Source organism: Hoplias malabaricus, chromosome 8, assembly GCF_029633855.1.
Source record: "Hoplias malabaricus isolate fHopMal1 chromosome 8, fHopMal1.hap1, whole genome shotgun sequence".
Lineage (NCBI taxonomy): Eukaryota > Metazoa > Chordata > Actinopteri > Characiformes > Erythrinidae > Hoplias > Hoplias malabaricus.
In genome coordinates, this window is record NC_089807.1 from 2,443,050 (window position 1) to 2,462,429 (window position 19,380).

Below are 19,380 nucleotides of genomic sequence, written 5' to 3' on the forward strand. Positions count from 1 at the left end.
ATTCGTTGCGACATATGGAGTAAATAAACATTGTGAAGTAATGGCATGTTAGGGCTTTTGTAGAATTTGGTGGTGTCCAATAAGCTGCCCACATATACATCTTAAAAAAGAATAGCTTGAACAAACATTGTGTTATTTGGCTTAAAAACAATGGAAGGTAGTAGCTGCCAATTACTGTGATGTTGTCATACGAATTAGTGGCAGTTCAATTTCATTTATAGACTTCTGAAATTATTTGTCATTCTGTAGTTCAGGTCTTGCCCATGTTAGAAATGGCACTGGCAGTGTGACTTTAGCTACATGCTTTTCCCAAAAAAAATCTAAGAAGTTTGAAGCTTTTTTTGTCTGTAATTAAATTCAGAACCATTCTTCCATTTATTGTTTTTAAATGGATTACCTGCCTCAAGTAGATTGAAATTTCAGGGAAAACTCAGGCCCAGTAGCCCACCGCAGTTGTGAGTTTGAGTTAAAAGTGAGAATAATGCTGAAAACAGGCAAAATATTCAGAAGAAAGCTCACTTGACTCACTTGACTGCTCACAGGTATAAGGCTTTATCTTGTAAACATGTGTTTTGAACAGGGGTTTGCTGGAAAAACCATCTGCTGTGGTGTGCTAAACCACAACTGCCTGTTAAGCCTGGATCAGACTACACAATATTTTTAATCTTTCAAGACGTTAACTATGTCAGATTAGCACTATAAATTTGTGCTGTGTCTTGGTCGGGAGACTGGCAACACTACACGTTTGACACGGGCCATTGTTCGTTCATGTCATCGTGTGAGTTCAGAGTTTCTCCAGGAGGTGGGTCAAGAAACTGCCAATCATGGCTACAGTGCTGGCACTGTGTGCTGCTGGCGGTTTTGTGGTCCAAATGAAAACATAATTGTGGACCCATTCCTGTGTGTTTCGAGGAGGAGAGGATGGACTGTCTGTCCTGCTGATTATGTCACACTATACGACAAAATCATGCCAAAATCGAGCTAAATTCATGTAGTCTGATCCTGGCATTAGTTGGCCCGCTATGCTTCTGAACAGAGCAATGTCTGTCTTATTAACTTTTTGGTCATTGAAAAGTCGTTGAAATTGCTCTCTCAGAAACGGGTTTTTATATTCAGCACGTGTTGGTGTGCACTGGTGGGCTGTGCTGAGCTGAACTGCCAAGTACCAAAAATCCTTCACCTGACCCACATTCATGTATGAGGTTCACGCATCAGTGTGCCCCCCCCCCCCCCCCTCCTCGCGGTTAATATTTTGAAAGTGAAAAATTTGTATACTGCCTATCTCTAATTTACAGTGCATAACAATAAGAACTGTTGTGCAAGATGCATTTGCATATACAGTTGTAGACAGTATTATTACAATACATAAGTAAATATTAAAAGCATTTGTTCTACGTGCAAAATATGTATTTTAAAGGGGGGTCTCACAAAAATGTACTAGCTTTTTTTCTGTGCAATTTGGGCATGACACGAACTACAGAGTGACACAACTTCATAGGTTCATAGTTCTGTTTATAGCTACATTAGCTTCTGTGTTTGAACATGTCCTTTGATTGGCTAAAGCAGAAGCTTTGTATCTGAGTTGGAATTGGGTAGCGTCTCATAAGCTGCTGTCCCTCCTTTCTCCACTCAAGGATTCTGCGTCCACAGATGATATGTGGTAGCGTTGATCTTTTAAACCCGGACACAGTTTACAACCCTCCAGTAACCTGCAGCAGACCCACTACAGCTTCGGTAGGACCACCGGACCACTGCTCGGAGGGAGGCAGTAGGGGAGGAGAACCTTTCACTTTCACTTATTCAGCTCACACCAACACCTCTACAGAAAGTGGATCCATGTCAATATTTTCTCTCTTTCTCTTTCTCTCTCTCTCTCTCTCTCTCTCTCTCTCTCTCTCTCTCTCTCTCTCTCGTTATAAACCCTTGACCCTCGACATCACCCTCCAAAACCCGCAGCTATAGAGTCACAGTTTTGTTTCTCTTTTTATTATTATTGTTATTGTTAGTTTTTAACTGTTCTCAGAATTTTTTTGGGCTGTAATTATTTTTGATTCACATTTCCTTGTGTGTTTGTATATTTCTGTTTTTATAAAATTTTTTTTTTTTTTTTTTTTGTGAAGTGCAATTGTCTTGTACAAAGATTAAAAAAAAGCCTGTATCAAATGCAGCTTGACATTAAATAACAAAAAATTATAATTAAAAATGACAAAATATGAAAAAGAAGAAAAAAAAAGACAGGAAAGAGCAAACGTTTATGCACTATCTGCCTTTCTGTTCCTTGAGATATCCCTGAAACTTAAAGTTCTTTGTAAACTTCCTCTCTCTGTTGAAAATCCCATTTTTATTTCCACTTTTAACATTTGAGTTTCATTAACAGGAAAATGGCGAAACAAGAACAGATGCTTTTTTTGCGCTCATTAAATAAAACGGGTAAACAAATATGTGGGCACACAATGCCGAAAAGGTTTTTTTTTTTGTTTTCTCTTTTTTAATTTGCAGAGATTTTCTTCTTTGTTTATCTTTTGGGATTTGTGTTTATCGGCACATAGGATGCAGCAGCGATGGTGTGGGAGTGCCACTGTCCTGTCTTATTCGCTACTGTCGTGCTTTGTTTTTTTTTTGTTTTTTTTTTTAGGTAAAAACATTTTAACTTTTACTAAAAACTAAGCTAAGCTCAAACATGCCTATGTTGATGTATGTGTGTGTATACACTGTGTGTTTGTTGTGCATGCATGAGAGAGAGAGAGAAAGTGAACTCTGTGTAATTAGCATGAGAATTACGCTTTTTTTTTTTTTTCCTCACTTCCTGATTTTCCTTCATCCTGACTATTTTATGCAGAATTTTCCCGTTTTGTGGACCTAATCTAGACTAGAGCTTTATGATAATGTGCTAATGAATCTTGCTTTATGCCCCGTTCCTTCATGTTGATGCAGCATGATGATGATATTGGAGTTCGTCTCAGCACTTTTTTTTTCTTCTTCCCTCTCTCACCCCTCATGAAACAGTCTTTGGGAGTGTCTTTTCCTTAAGAAAAATAGTTTGACCAAACATGCTAATGAAAGCTAGTAGCTATCAAATAGCATTGTTTTGTTTCAAGGTTAACTTTATAACAACTGATGGAAGATATTAGTTTCAATGGATTGCCTCATGCTAGTTTTGGTTGTTGTTTGTTTTCAGTGATTGTTTAAAGCATTAGATTTTACTGACACAACTTTTATTTTGACTAACCGATGCAAGCATTAGGGTTTTTTTTTCTAAATAAACAATTATTTATTTGGCTGAGATGTTGCATTGCCCAACAAGTCCCATTTTGGTGTAAATGTATCTATTTTGAGGGTGGGTGAGGGGTGCTATTCATATTTGGCTTTGTGTGGCTGATTGTTCTCACTTCATTGTGGTTTAGTAAAGGATTTTATTTTTGCCTAGTGACAGACATGAGTGAAATGTTCTTCCATTTTAGTTGATTCAAATGTGCAAATCTTGAATGTTGTGCTAATTAGCAAATAGACGGACCCTCGGCTATGGCTACCAGCTTACAACCTTTTTCTCACGACAGTTTTACAGTGTGTGGTGTATTTTTCTTTTTTTTCTTTTTAATTAGGAATTATTTTTATAGTTTTACTCTGACTTTTTGATAAAGAACAAATGCAGTGTGATGCGGAGAGCTTGTCTGGTTTTCGAAGTGTGTGTCTTGTTTTTTGGCTCTGGGAAGTTTGTGTCTCTTACTAATTGGGGAACACATCAGAACACTGTTTGCTGCTAGAGTGTATGATTGAGTAATGGACTGATTGTTTGAGTTATTGGGTGATTGATTAGACAGTTGATATCCTTATTTGATCCCTTCCTTCCCAGTTATCCTGTCTTGGCTCCACCCATTAATGTGTTCTTTCTGTAGCAATAGAGTACGCTGTCTGATTGATTAGATTTAAAAATAAACCTCATTTAAACAATTGTGATAGACCATAACACCCCTTAAATTTGATTAATAATAAAAACAGATATAAATAACTTTTAAAACTGTTACAACATCAATTTGTTAAACTGGGTTTTATTTATTTATTTGTTTGGCTAAGGCCCATAATTAGTCCAAATGAAATAAATTTCATTATGATATGACCAATAGAAATGATCCAGAATGATGTGAAGATAAATTCATGAGTCAGTATCTACCATTGACTTAAGAACCTTGTTTCTTTCTGACAGCGACAATATGATTGTGGAATTGTTCTATCTAATTGGTCTATATTCAACAACACAATTCAGCCTGATAGTGTAGCTTCAACATAACACAACAGCTCTAAAGCTTCTTCAGCCTCGCTACAGCTACTACAGAAGAATGTACCTGTAGGTGGAGCACAGACAGAACCATTGTATAATGCTGTAAGACCCCTGTAGATTTGAAAATAACATTCTTTTCTGCAGATAGAAAGCAAGACAGAGACTGTACTTGTATAGATTTTTTTTTTCTTCTTCCCATATTTGCCTGAAGTTTGATGTGGCTAAATTGTGTAACTTACAGATGTGTGTGTGTCCATCCCAGATATAACATTGCTAGGAATATATTTCAGTCTGGACTTTTTTTAAATTGTTGTTATTATTATTATTTTATAATTATTATTTTTGGTAATTTTAAAATAATGTTTGTTTCGAACATAGTAACCCAGCCCAGTGTATTTGAATACTTACATAGGAACAGTTTAATAGGTTTTTTCAAAATCTTAAAGCCTTGAGTCTGTCTTGGACTTCACAGGGTAATTTATTTAAATTCAAATTTAAAAAAAATGACAATCTAACAATGTATCGTTAATCTTAACACGAAGTGCCCCTCTTTTGCCCTGAAGTTTAGACTTTAGACCTGTGATGGTACTTCCATGGTGTTTCCATGTTTAACTAACAGTGTCCAAACAGTGCGAAGGCCCTTTTTAAAGGCTATAATACAAAAGATCTTCTAAAATGACCAATATACCGCTGAAGTCGAGCATAATTCTGTAGTCAGTTTGGTGCCCATTTTAGGAATATTGCTGCTATCTTATTCTGTTGTAAACAAAACAGTTCCAGACCAGACATGTTTTATCCTGTGCATTTTTTCACCAAATGTCACTGGATTCTCCAGTTTATACGGTGGTTAAGGAGTGGCAAAATGAATAATGCTACAGCCATGCTAGGAGCAAACACCCAAAAAGATGCGCTGAAATGATGTTGCAAGAAAGTATAAAGCTTTAACACTATTATAAACTCAGATGAACTTATCAGTTCAGTGCATGTAGCATAAATGCTTATTTCAAGATCCAAGAGATGTTATAGAGACCTCAAAATTCAAAGTATCAAGTGGCATTCTGAGGAAAAAAAATCTTTACTGCAAAATGTATCTGGAAATATTTTGTTTACCACTGTGTGATTTTTTTTTTATTATTATTATTTTTTTATATATCCCCTCCTCCTCCTTTTCTCCAAGTGAAATCCAGCTTATGCTCAGAATTGAATTCTTAATCTTGGCAAGACATTTACTATAATATGACATGACTTCAGGGGTTTAGAAGTTGGACAAAATTATTGGACAACAATTTAATACACACCTATACTGTAAGATCTGCTTCTGTGTGTGTGGACCTGTCAAAAGATGACTCTGAGAAAAATGTTAATGCTGATAATGTCTGAATAAAGCATTTATAACACTGCACCTACCAGTGATGTTATTAAAAACACTACTTTGATGATTGACTTGATTGTCCTGTATGTCTCAGGACTGAAATTTGGAACCAAAAATGAGGCTCTTTCAAAAAAAAATTGCTTCATAAGATGACTGTATTGTCTAAAATAAATAAAATGCTCCTGTCTTTTCATATACAGGCTAATTTTAGCACTTACAAATGTGTTATTAATGCTTTGAACCACATGGCTCAACACTTTAAGAGGCACAACATGAGAATTTCGTAACAGACATAAACCAGGTTCAACACTTCATGATGGTCAACATACAGTTTTGTGCAAAAGTTTGTTCACCCTGCACACTTTGATCGATAATTACTGTAAATATACAGATTTTTTTTAATTTATTTTAGGTTTATTACCCCAATATGTTAAACTTGTGCTCTCAAATTGATAAAATTCCATAAGTATAAATTGTTTGCTTAAAAAGGCTTTTGCAAACTACTGTGTGAATTTGTTGGGATTAGGGTTGTCTCAACACAGCGGTTTTACATACGTACACATGCTGTCACATCCCAGATAAAAGTCCTTATAAGAGTTTATGTCCACACTTTGCAAAATGAGTTAGATGCTTTAACTTGGTTGCTTATTTTTAGCTTTTTTTAAATTTCAAAAACGTATTCGTTTAGCTGTTTTATTTTAACTTATTTTTTGAAGTTCTGTGAACTCAGTTTTAAGGCAACCAAAATAAATATATTTTTTGTGGTGTGTAAACTTCACCCATGGACTTTTTTGTCATGAATATTATGCTGAAAATCCTATTTATATATTGGTTAGGGTTCATCTGCAGCCGATAGTGCTGCTCTCAGTGTGTAGGTAACGGTATCACAACCTGAATGTTTCAGTGTTGGATCTTATAGGTAAAAAAAAAAAAAGTGCTGGTGATATCTATGCTCATTATAAAATGGACATTGGCCTTTTCATGTAAATACCATGCAGTTAACTTTAGCCTTAATCCCTCCAATTTCCTGTTCCAATCTTTAATCCCTGTTAAAACCAGAGTTTCGTGCATAGAAAACAAATGCACTCAATTTTATCTTTAACCTGAAATGCAGTGAACCTAGGCTTGTTTGGCATTTCTGATTCTTTGTCTTAGCACTGGAGCTGCACGAAATGCGTATGGGAAGAATAATTGATTATGAGGTCATCATTGTTTTTTGAAATATTCCTAATTAATAGTTCTCTTAGAGCACATTCACAAATCACTTTTTGTGTGCCATTAAAAGAGAAGTTGTCATGATAATGTTGCTCTGGTAAGAGTATTAATTTAAAATAATTAAATAAATGTGTATATGTAATATATTGTATCTATGTGTGTGTAAAGGCTGATTTAATTATTGTGTATACTGTATATATCGTCGCTGTCCAATTAAATACCTGAATGTAAAAATATTTTATTCCAAGTAATTGGAGCATTTCTATTGGTCTATTCGTTATAAACTTTTCACAAAATGTGAAGAACAGCTGCTGTGGTTAAATGATGTAGTAAAATAAAAAAAACAATAAAAATGGAGGTACATGTTTTTAATTTAACAGCGACGATATGTATCTTTAGCTTACGTTATGACTCAAGGCTTATGGTTGAAATAAAAAAAAAGAAACAATGCTACATCTTACATGTTTGTGTTGTAGCTCCAGTGCTAAATTTCAAGAAGCTAATTTCAAACACATGTCAAAATGACCTGCGTTTGGGATAAAAGGATAAAAACTGTTTACATTTTGATTTTTAGCCAAACTCTATAAATAAGAATGTGTAGATGGACAACTTTAGTGTAAGTGAGCTCCCAGTGCTGAACCTTGTTTTCTTTTGTGTAAAGGGCAATTACAATTCCACAGCAAAGTTAAGTAGTGTGTCCACTCATTCTTCATCTGTTTCTCTCTCACACACACTACTACAAGTCCCTGAACCTTTTTCCTTTACTTTTCTGCACATCAATTGATTTTAGCCCACAGTTGCCCTCTTAAGCTAAACAATTTTTTATTAAACAATTAATATGTATATTTGTATTCATTTATAAATATGTACACTGAATTAAATTAGTAATGGAGGAACCTCACTTCCTTTCCTAACACTTTGTGACCTCTCTTCCTCACCAACACCAATAACACAGGCATGTTTTTTTTCTTTCTTTCTTTTCTGTTTTTTTTTTTTTTTTAAACTGTCTGACTGTTTGTTGTTGTTTTTTTCTGTTGTAATTTTAATCTTTTCAGACTGGAAATAAAACCTATTTTATTTGAAATGTGTGTCATGCTTGTTCTTTTTGCGACGATCATGATGTGCCGTCTGTTTTCGCTCAAAGTGGGTCTTTTACTTCTTTCTGTTTCATTTTTAATGCACCGTTTTTTGTTTTTGTTTTTTTTAAGTCCCTCTTCAGTCATTGATTAAACCTCTAAATAACTAATCTCTGTTCATCAGTTTCACAATGAAAATGCTTAGCCTTGGTGTAAAGCACCCCAGGCACCAAATGTCTCTGATGTAATAGGTCCCCTTTATCTTTTTAACGTACACAATATGGCTAAAAGTTTGTGAATATCTGCTAATCCATAGTTCCTTGTGAAATCCATTAGTCATAACTTTAAACGCGTTTTGCTGCAGTAGCTGCCTCTTCAGGGAAGGATATTAGATTAGATGTTTGAATATTACTGTGTGAACTTTAAAGGCATTCAGCCATATTTGATATCAGGTAGTGACGTTGGATGATTTGTTCTGCATCACAAACACTCCAACTCAACCCATAGGAACTGGATGGACGCATGGAGCTCTATCCCTCTAGAGAATACGGTTCCACTGGTTGTTTAACAGTCAAACATTTTAACTGCACTGAACGTAAGTATGCTGTGGTTCTTGCCAAAGATTGCAGTTCTGTCTTCGCTCTGTCACTTTTCTTACTGTGTTTATGTTGTATTGACACCTTGGGCAAAGTATATTTTCATTCATTATCTGTAGCAGCTTCATCATGATGAGGGATGTGATGGGTGCAGACCCTACCTGGAGTCCCTGAGCACAGGGCAGGAACACACCCTGGACTGTGCAACCAACCATTGCAAGGCACAACACAATCAGGCCGTGTATCTGTCTTTCACCTTTTGTCTGTATTGAGTGGGACTGGATGGTTTTTGTCCATAAGAGCATTAGTGAGGTCGGGTATTGATGATGGATGGCTGGTTCTGTTTTGAATACCTCTCTAGCTGACACTTGACATTAAGCATGGTGGTCCTCATGTGGCGCTGCAGAAGGCATGGCTGTTTTTACTATGAGCAAGACTCTGTTGGTTTATTTGTCATAATTCAACACAATTGTTTGGGTCTTAATCATCCAAACTTACCTTTTGTTGTTCGCAATGTGCGATTGAACAGCTTACGAATGTTGTCACTGTTCAACGCTAGGGGGCGTTTGTCTTTCATGCAGCTAACAGTATGATGCTTAGACTGTAAGGTATTGTTCGGCATGTGTGTGTTTGTGTTTTGCTTTTTGCCTGTGGCATGTGGTTTTGCATTTGGAGTTTGTTCGTCCCATTTCTCCTTTTATCCAGTGAGATGCACTTCTCTCTCTCTCTCTCTCTCTCTACGTCTGATTACATCTCTCTCAACACCTTTTTCTCTGTCATCTCTCTTTATCCACATTCCATTTTCTCTCTCTCCTTCTCCTGTTTCTCTTTCACCCTTTCTCTAGGACCCAGATATCCTTTTCTTTCGTGGTTTCAGCTGAAGAACAAAGCCCCGTCTCTTCAGTCACTGTATGAACGAAGAGGAGCATTTACTGTACGGTTGTTTCATGTGATATGCAGTTTGTCTGCAGTTTTCTGAATGGTGGTTATTGACCCAGGAATGAGATGTGTGTTTGCCTTTATTCATATTTCATGATATGTTTGTGCTGTTTCTTTGAATAATGTTTTGTCCGTGTTATTTTTGACCCTTACTCCATGTGTGTATTTCCCAAATTTCCCACAGTGCCATAATTTGGGGGTAAAGCGGACCACTTTTAGGGGGAGGGGGGTATCATTTAAAAGTTAAAGACGCCAGATCATGATGTTGAAACATAATAATGTCAGCTGTCTGGTAAATGCACGTATAAAATGCACTTAGATTTCTGTCAGTAATAATCTGGAGAGCACATTTTCAGTTTTCTTTGATGTACCAATACAAACATATCGTTTTCATCTTTTCAAAGAAATCTCCAGCCCCATGCCCATGTGTTTAGTTATAGAACTTGCTTTTATATAATTACTGCTCTTTAAGATCCAAATATTCCCATAACACACTGATGCTCTGAGCAGCATCAGCAGCTTTTGTTAGATTTATTGTGAATTATTTCATACAGTTTTCAGTGCAGTAGTATTTAATTCAGGGGTTTATATTAGTATCGGGTGTATAAGTAACAACAACCACTAATAACACCCAGCATGGGCTCGCAGTCGTTGTGTACACCCTTGTTGAATAATCTCCTCAAACAAACATTGCAAATGAGACATACCTAATGCCAAGGGTCTTCTTGAAGGGAATAATGCCCTCCCTTGAGCTGTGCAGCAGTGGAAATGTTCTCTCGACCACTGTCCAATTAATTTAGAAATTAGTGGTAGTCCAGATCTCATCATCCAGAACTTAATAAAGCTCGCCTGAATGCCATCAAATCCTCACAGCAATGTTCCAGCATTTATTTTAAATCCTATTCACAGTGGCATAGAAGCTGTTACTGCAGCAAAATGGGAACAAACACCTGATGATATTGGATGAGTGAGTAGGTGTCCACAAATATTTGACAATTAAATATGTGGTAAGACCAAGAAGATTGGGCCAAAACAAAGGCCCATGATAGAGAACAAACTCTTAAAGCTGTTCCAACTGGCCAGCTGTGGTGCTTATGTGAACAGGAACATCCTTTTTAGATTTGAATCAGTTGTGAAGGTGCTCTGGTAAATAAACCAGTAAACAAACAATGAATCTTCACTGGTTCCTTTCCAATTTACTGGGACAGTATGCACTTTTGTAACAGTGAAGCTCTGTGTTTTTTTGCAGTCATTGTCCATGTTTAATCCATGTAATTGAATCCAAATCTGTTTATTTTAGCATGTTATTAATACAAGGAGTTTGTACTGGTGTGCGATAAATAAAATATTACATTAAAAATACATAGCTATTTTATGTATGTAATTGACATTTTATCAGAATCCAGGTCACTTTATTTCACCAAGCCAAGTACACTACTGAGTCCAATATTCTCTCTCTCTCTCTCTCTCTCTCTCTCTCCTCTGATGAATACAGCAAAGAAAGGGTTTTGAGAATTTTTACAAAGTTGGGTTTAATGATTTTCTGTTTTAAAACATGTTTCCTCAGCGCCTTTAAGAGAACCTCATAAAGGGGATGGATCCATGGATCGTGTTTAATTACCTATAATACAATGGCTGAAGTTTGGTGTAAAATGGCTGCTTGTAGAAATTCATATTTCTTTACAGTGGTGGTTACAGGAGTCAGACGTCTACGTGGTCCCAAATATGTAAAATATTCTATTACATCTTCACACTCTCCAATGATCTACATCAGAGCTTTGTATAATGATAAAATAGTGGAAAACCTGAGCTAAATTAATATTGAACAGCCATGGTCAAAAGTTGAAGGAAATGGGTTTGGGACCAAAGAGTCAGGGCAAAGGGAGGGAAAAGAAAAACAGTTTCTGCTCCCACAACTTCAAAGGGACCATCGAATCAGGGACCAAACCCTTAACTGCCATTCCAGGAGCTGTGATTGACTTCCCAGGCATGTGTGTGAGAGTGAGGTGGGGCTGGGGTCCAGATATACACCACATAATGGACCAAGATCTGTTTGTACACTCTCATTGTGGGGATTTGTCTTTCCTATGAGGACCAATATAATCTCCCTATAACACAATAATTTAAAAGTCTACATCCACAAATAATGAGCATGTTCTTCTATTTAGACTAATTGTTTTTCTTCAATGAAAATGGACTCTGAATATATTAATATATATTACAATATGCAGCAGGTAGTGTCGCAGTCACACAGCTCCAGGGACCTGGAGGTTGTGGGTTCGATTCCCGCTCTGGGTGACTGTCTGTGAGGAGTGTGGTGTGTTCTCCCTGTGTCTGCGTGGGTTTCCTCCGGGTGACTGTCTGTGAGGAGTGTGGTGTGTTCTCCCCGTGTCCGCGCGGGATTCCTCCGGGTGCTCCGGTTTCCTCCCACAGTCCAAAAACACACATTGGTTGGTGGATTGGTCACTCAAAAGTGTCAGTAGGTGTGTGTGAGAGAATGTGTGTGTGTGTGTTGCCCTGTGAAGGACTGGCGCCCCCTCCAGGGTGTATTCCCACCTTTCGCCCAATGATTCCAGGTAGGCTCTGGACCCACCGCGACCCTGAACTGGATAAGGGTTACAGATAATGAATGAATATTACAATATTATATTAACCGCGACCCTGAACTGGATAACAATTACAGCCAATGAAAGAGTTAATTAATTTTATTAGCAGTTATCTCTGGATATTTTCTTTAATTAATTATTATTTTACTCTATTTATTGTATGTTTTTTCTTGAGAATGTTTTATTGATGAATATACTAACTGAGCCCTAAGGCTGTTTTGTAGGCTTCTATAAATCAGTACAAATATTAACAGTTTGGACGGTATAAAGATGAATATAAAGTTAAAAATGAGCAGAAATAATAATAATATAAAATAGGCTGTATTAGGCATGATTAATGAAAGGCAGGGCAGAGCGTATTCTTAAAAGTAAAACACTCAGTGAAATACAATGGTGAGCTGTAAGACTTTTATTCTTAAAATCTGCAGTTTATGTATTTACTCCCAGAGAAAGTCCAGTATTTATTTTTATCATTTAATCTTATCTTCACAATCCTTTATTAAATTGTTACAGCAAATGATCTATTGACTGACTGCTATATTTATATTTTATTATATATGTGTATAATATCATACTCTTTTTACTGGAAAAAAATAAACATTTTTCAGTCACTGACCAGTTTACATAATTTTATTTTCACATATAAATACTTACATACTCCCACAGGACCAACAAAGAGCAGATATGACTCAGTGGTGAAGTGTTTTTATATGGAGAGAGATTAGTCTCAAAATACTTTACAAATGTTTAAATGTTAATCCACAGATAAAACACAAATCACAAAAATATGTTTCACTGTTCACAAATGAACACATCCCAATCTGTGTCTCAGTCTGCAGTTTATACAAATACAGTTACATTCATAAATACATGTGTTTGGTTTTCATAGATATATAATCATTTTATGTGAAAATAAATACATTTGTTTAAATTTACATTGCAAATATTTGTAAAGTCGAAACCAACTTATTGGTTGAGGGTGTGTCTGTTGCTAGGTGACCAACGGTTGGAAAAGCCTTCCATATATTTCAGACACCTGTCTTACAAACAGATTTGACACTGTTACAGTGGACTGATGTTTCGTATTCTTCAGATTTAGCTTTGTGCCTCCAGTTCTGCTTTAGAATAGAATTTAGAATGTTATAATAACATGGTACTATAAAGAAATAAAAATAGTAGCGGTACCACATTACACTTACGTTTCCAAGCCACCCAGAACTCCAGCCCAAATCTCACGAGTTCACACATTTTTGTACTTACTGGTTGATGGGATACACATAGATAATATAAATAAAAAGATCAATAGAATGTTAGTTGTACAGACAGTGTATAAGAAGTGTACTATATAATGAGTAAGGTATACGTTTGGGAAAGAAACACCCTAAGTGTGCCCTAAAGTAAAATTCTGCTACTCAGTGATTAGGACAGGTTCCAAAAAATATAGTGCAGTATATGGAACAGGACTGTCCAGATACTTTTGGAAAGTGTATATGAGCCTGTAGTGAATCTCTAATCATTGGAAACAGCAGTCATTTGTGCAATGATACTGTTTGTTGCTTCTAAAAGGACTGTGGGAGATACAATAGAGGTGCAACTCAATGGTTACTGAAAGAGAGACAGAGAGAGAGATAGAGAGAGAGGGAAATAGAGAGGCCATAAGGTCAAATGGATAAGCTTTCTTCTCCATTACGGCAAATCCCAGATTACACACACATACCACAACACTGCAACTGGATGAGAAACATTTGGGTTTTTTTTTGTGTGTCAGGACACAGGGTCACATATGTTACATATGTTATTTAACATACATGGGTATATAAGACTTATTATATAAAAAATATATTTATTATAAGGATTAATTTATTTCTAAATTATACAGAATAATTTATATAGTCTATTACTAATAATGTAATAAAAGTATGATATATTCTATGCAAATAGACCTAATAATAATTAACTAAGGTAATACGTACTAATATTTCATTAAGTTTAAAAATGTATGATCATTTGGCATGTTTGTTTGTTTATTGTTTATTTATTGTTGCCTTTTAGGCTAGTTTTGTTTGTTTATTGTTATTGAATTTATTTAATTGTGGCCAAAGCAGGGCCTTGTTTCCTGAAAATGTATCAAAACAATCAGGTCCATCACAATAAACAGCTTTTATCTCTCCATCCCTGAACTGAACAGTGCTGAACTGAAGCGAGTGTTATTGTGTGTTGTAGGAGTGTTCGAGCATTTCCATGTTTAATGTGGGCCAGGTCAGCATTATAGTGCACTCTTCTGCTCACAGACATAATATCTTTATTAGAAAGTTAATCCTCTGAAGATTCAAAGTAAACACTGTCCTGCAGGTTCACACAGCGGTCAGATCAGGACATGCGGATGTGGACGATTAGACATTAAACATAGAACTCTGGATGTTTGTGTAACGCAAATTAAACACCAACAATGTAAATAATCATTAGATCCAGTACAATCTGGAAGTACAAAATTATACCGTGACCCTGAACTGGAAAAGCAGTTACAGACAATGAATGAATGAATTACAAAATTATAACCTGTATAATTCATTCATTATCTGTAACCGCTTATCCAATTCAGGGTCGCAGTGGGTCCAGAGCCTACCTGGAATCATTGGGCGCAAGGCAGGAATACACCCTGGAGGGGGCGCCAGTCCTTCACAGGGCAACACACACACACACACACACACACACTTTTGAGTCGCCAATCCACCTGCAACGTGTGTTTTTGGACTTTGGGAGGAAACCAGAGCACCCGGAGGAAACCCACGCGGACACGGGGAGAACACACCAACTCCTCACAGACAGTCACCCGGAGCGGGAATCAAACCCACAACCTCCAGGCCCCTGGAGCTGTGTGACTGCGACCTGTACCTGTATAATGCCTCTTGTTATTATATAATTAATTCTGATTTCATTTTCAGTTCATCATAAAACAGCACCATTAGGCCCATACGGCTAATGCTATGATATGCTAAGTGTTTGCTAAGTTTTGCTTTGTTGCTTGAATGTTTCAGACATAAATTAGCACGTTAACGTTAGCAATTGCTAGTGGTAAGTTGTTGCTAAGAAATGGTTGTATATGTTTTGCTTAGTGCTATCATGGTGTACCAGACGGTTGCTATAATGCTTTGCTAAATTATTGCTATTGTATTCCATATGGTTGCTAGGGACTTGTGATATTTGTTTGCTATTTTACTTCATGTGGTTGCTATGGGTTTTGTTGGGTGTTTACAATGGTATTCCAAATGGTTGTTAGGGGTTTTCATAAGGGATTGGTATCCCTGGTGGTTGCTAGCAGCATCAATCAATCAATCAACCAAAATTCATTTATATAGTGCCCTTTACAACTGACGTTGTCACAAAGAAGCTTTACATAGCAGCATTCACAGGGAAAATGTCTTTGGATCAAAATCTAAAGTTTAGATGTGAACTAAGCATGCCCTCTGTTTTCTGACTTACATTTTTGTTTAAGTATTTTAAAAACGTTGTGGAATTTTGATTCAGCGTCAACAGTGACTGGTCTTTTCCAATGATGGTAAAAAAAAGAACCGTGAACATTGCATTTCAAGGCTTCTGAAAATCCCCATTTACTGTTCCTCTGCCATCATAAACTTTAATGAAATGGATTAGAGTGTCACTGTAATCGTTTTACAATCTCAATTCTCTCTCTCTCTCTCTCTCTCTCTCTCTCCCTCTCTTTCCCACCATCTGCCGGAGCGTTGTAACCACAGTGAAAGACATTAATGTTAAGGAACCCCTGCCCTCAAGCACATGTTTTTAAATGGTTAACTGCTGTTGTGGCACACAGTGCATCCACACTGGTGTTAAACCTGCAGTTCTCCACTGAAAACACAGACTTCCACTGCTTCCAGAACAAACACAATTCACGGAACCAACATCACATAAAATTTACTTTGTCAATTTACTTTGTCTCTGTCTTTCAGTCCTCCCCATTTCTCTCTCTCTCTCTCTCTCTCTCTCTCTCTCTCTCTCTCTCTCTCTCTCTCTGCCCCTAGAGGGTGATTAACGGTTCAGGGTGTCATTAAACCAAGCGCTCGTGCCAGGCGGAGGGCTGATATATCTCGCGCAGTCACACAATCTTTTCTTCCTCTCTCACGTGCGCTGCGATGCTTCGTGTGCCCGCGCTCCCGTTCTTCAGCCCGCAGCAAGTCGCCCGCGTGTGCGAGACTCTGGAGGAGAGCGGACACATGGCGCGGCTCGCCCGCTTCTTGTGGGCGCTGCGAGAACCCGAGGAGGCATCGCTGGCCCGCGAGGCCGAGCCCGAGGCGGTGGTGCGCGCACGCGCAGTGGTGGCTTTCCATGCTGGAGAGTACGACGAGTTTTACCGACTCGCGCAGAGCCGCAGTTTCTCGAGCTTGGGGACACGCGCTGCAATACATCGGCTGTGGCTCGAGGCGCGTTACCGTGAGGCCGAGCGCGCGCGTGGACGCCCGCTCAGCGCCGTGGAGCGCTATCGCGTGCGCAGGAGGTTCCCGCCGCCACGCACCATTTGTGGCGGAGAGGAGCGGCGCGTGCACTGCTTCCGGGAACGCGCACGGCTCATGCTGCGACACAGTTACCTGCGCGAGCCCTACCCAGACGCTCGTGCCAAGAGCGAGCTTGCGCGCGCCACAGGACTCACGGACGCCCAGGTGGGAAACTGGTTCAAGAACAGGAGACAGAGAGACAGAAACAGGTAAACAACAAAAAGAAGGAGGAGAAGGAGAAGAACAACAGTCATGCTAATAAAGAATTATGATAAAACACACAGAGGAGCAGCTATTTGGAAAACAAGAGGAATAATAATTATTATATAAAAAAGAATGGGTGTCAGAAAACAATAAGCAAAAATATAGGTAAAAATAAGATCAGTATATTAAATAATAATAATCAAACAAGGATAATTCTAGTATATGAACAGAACACAGAGAACAGCAACTAACAGGTAATAATTATAATTAATATCTTAATAATAAACAATACAAATAAATTAATAATCATAAGAAACAAATAAAATGATATATATTATTGATAAATCAGTTGATATTGATTCATTAAATGTTAGAGCAGATCTGTATTTTTTACTCAGAGTAATTTAAAGGTAAACTGGTCATTTTTTATTAGTGCCTTGCTGCTTTTTAGATGGTTACTGGTTACTCTGTTGATCTGAAGTTGCTAATGTAATCACTGTAGCTACTTCTTATGGGTTTTATTCAGTCGCTATGGTATTCCATGACCTGCAGATATGGAACTTTATGTGTTTGCTCAAGCTATAGGGTGACACTGATCTATAGTAAAAGGATTTTTCTGTTATTTGGTCGAAAATGTACAATATTTTTTATATAAATTATGATTAATTAAAATATAATTTTTTTATATTTATAGATTAATTATAAAAATGATATATATATATAATATTCCATTAACTACTGTGCATATATTTGTGTTGAGGTTAGTGTTTCCCTCCTGACTAAAAATAATTCAAGAATGAATAAATAAACATGTTTTGTCTTCATAACGAGAGAAATCACATTCAATTCTATAATTATTTTAATAATTGTGTTTCTATTTCTGACCCTGTGCTCATATCAAATGTCCTCATAATTTTACCAGGGTAATATTTCAATCTTTATTTTAATACATTTTAATACTTCCCTCGCTGTTAATTGAACTCATGTTGACACAGCTACTTGAAACTTGTGTATAAAATAAAAACGTGCCTGTGTTAATGTTAATGTTAATGAGCCTAGATTACGATCACACACATTCAACGTAAAATAAAAACACTGAAACATCTCATATGTAAGGGTTTCCTGTAGCAAATGTTTTCACTTATTTTCTGTGAGAAAATCAAAAACGTTTATGTCTCCAACCACTCTCTGTTCTGGAGGTGCGACGATCAAATGGTGACAGAAGTTTCTATTTGTGGCCCACGGTATTAATACAGTATTAATCCTAATCCCTGATGTATCAGATTATCCTGTTTTAGCAGGAGGGGCCTGTTGGGCCAACTGTCAGTGTGGGTTTAATCGCTTTTATACCGTTTATAACTTTGATATAATTAATTAATTTGGTTATTATCTGTAAGCGCTTATCCAGTTCAGGGTCGTGGTGGGTCCAGAGCCTACCCGGAATCATTGGGCGCAAGGCGGGAATACACCCTGGAGGGGGCGCCAGTCCTTCACAGGGCAAAACACACACACTCACACCAACTGACACTTTTGAGTCGCCACCACTTACCAATATGTGTATTGGGACTGTGGGAAGAGACCGGAGCACTGGAAGAAACCCATGTGGACACAGGGAGAACACACCAAACTCCTCACAGACAGTCACCCGGAGAGGGACTTGAACCCACAACCTCCAGGTCCCTGGAGCTGTGTGACTGTGACACTATTGATATAATAAACTTATTGGTGACATCACAGGTCCATCAGCCACTAGAAGTGTATAGATGACTGATTACAAGACTGAGATGTACACAAAGAGATTAAAGTTTTGTTATTAAGTGGTGACTGTACAGATTGTAAAGAGATTTTAAAACTGTACATTATTATGATATACTTTTACATCTTATTACATCTTAGTGAGTTTAAAAACACTGCAGTCATACGTCACTGAGATACATGAGTGTATCCATTTACAGCGCACCTCTGATGTTGATGTCCCATTTCTCTCTCCTGCAGGATACAGCAGCATGTTTTATCCGGTGGCTCTGTGCAATCCCTTTTGGTGGACGCTGAAGAACCTGTAAATGCTCAGAGTGTTTCTTCAAGCCTGGAAACATCCAACAAACCCTCTGAGGCATCCTCCACTGTCTCCATCATCTCCAGTGACAGTGAATTTGAACTCTAGTGGTTATAGAAATACTTTTTTGTTCTCTGAGAGCTGCTGATTCCTCTGCTTCTGGGTTTTACTGACTCCTGGTTTACCTGAGATTGAACTTACCTGAGTGATACTTTACAGTTTTTAACCTAATCTCCATCTGCCACATTGGGAGAGTACTGTTGATCACCTCAGATTTTATTTTCATGGAGTGAAGTGTTTATTTTAATCACAACTCACTTATAGTAGCAGTCAGTTTGGAAGTTGTTGTTTTTATTTTTATTTTTTGTAGAAAACAATATCAATTACCAAAAGTAGACAAATGCTCAGCCAAGATTCCTAAAGGTTTACTAATCAGGAGTTTATCCCCTGGCTCTCACAGTGGATACTGAAGCACTGCTGCAGAGATATGAGTACATTTGGCCATTAGAACATTAGTGAGGGCTGA

At 37.4% G+C, this 19,380-nt stretch overlaps 1 protein-coding gene across 3 annotated transcripts in view; it reads left to right on the forward strand.

The window, feature by feature from the left end:
- Positions 1–18,913, forward strand: part of ppm1aa (protein phosphatase, Mg2+/Mn2+ dependent, 1Aa) — a 29,938-nt gene extending 11,025 nt beyond the window's left edge. For 2 of the 3 annotated variants that reach the window (XM_066678305.1, XM_066678306.1), the window contains exon 6: positions 18,794–18,913. In XM_066678305.1, the coding sequence (XP_066534402.1) occupies positions 18,794–18,850 (57 nt within the window). In that variant the 3' untranslated portion in view covers positions 18,851–18,913. Of the gene's footprint in view, positions 1–1,634; positions 7,930–18,793 lie in introns of those variants that run through there. The other variant, XM_066678307.1, reaches the window with a different exon arrangement.
- The last annotated feature ends 467 nt before the right edge of the window (positions 18,914–19,380 follow it).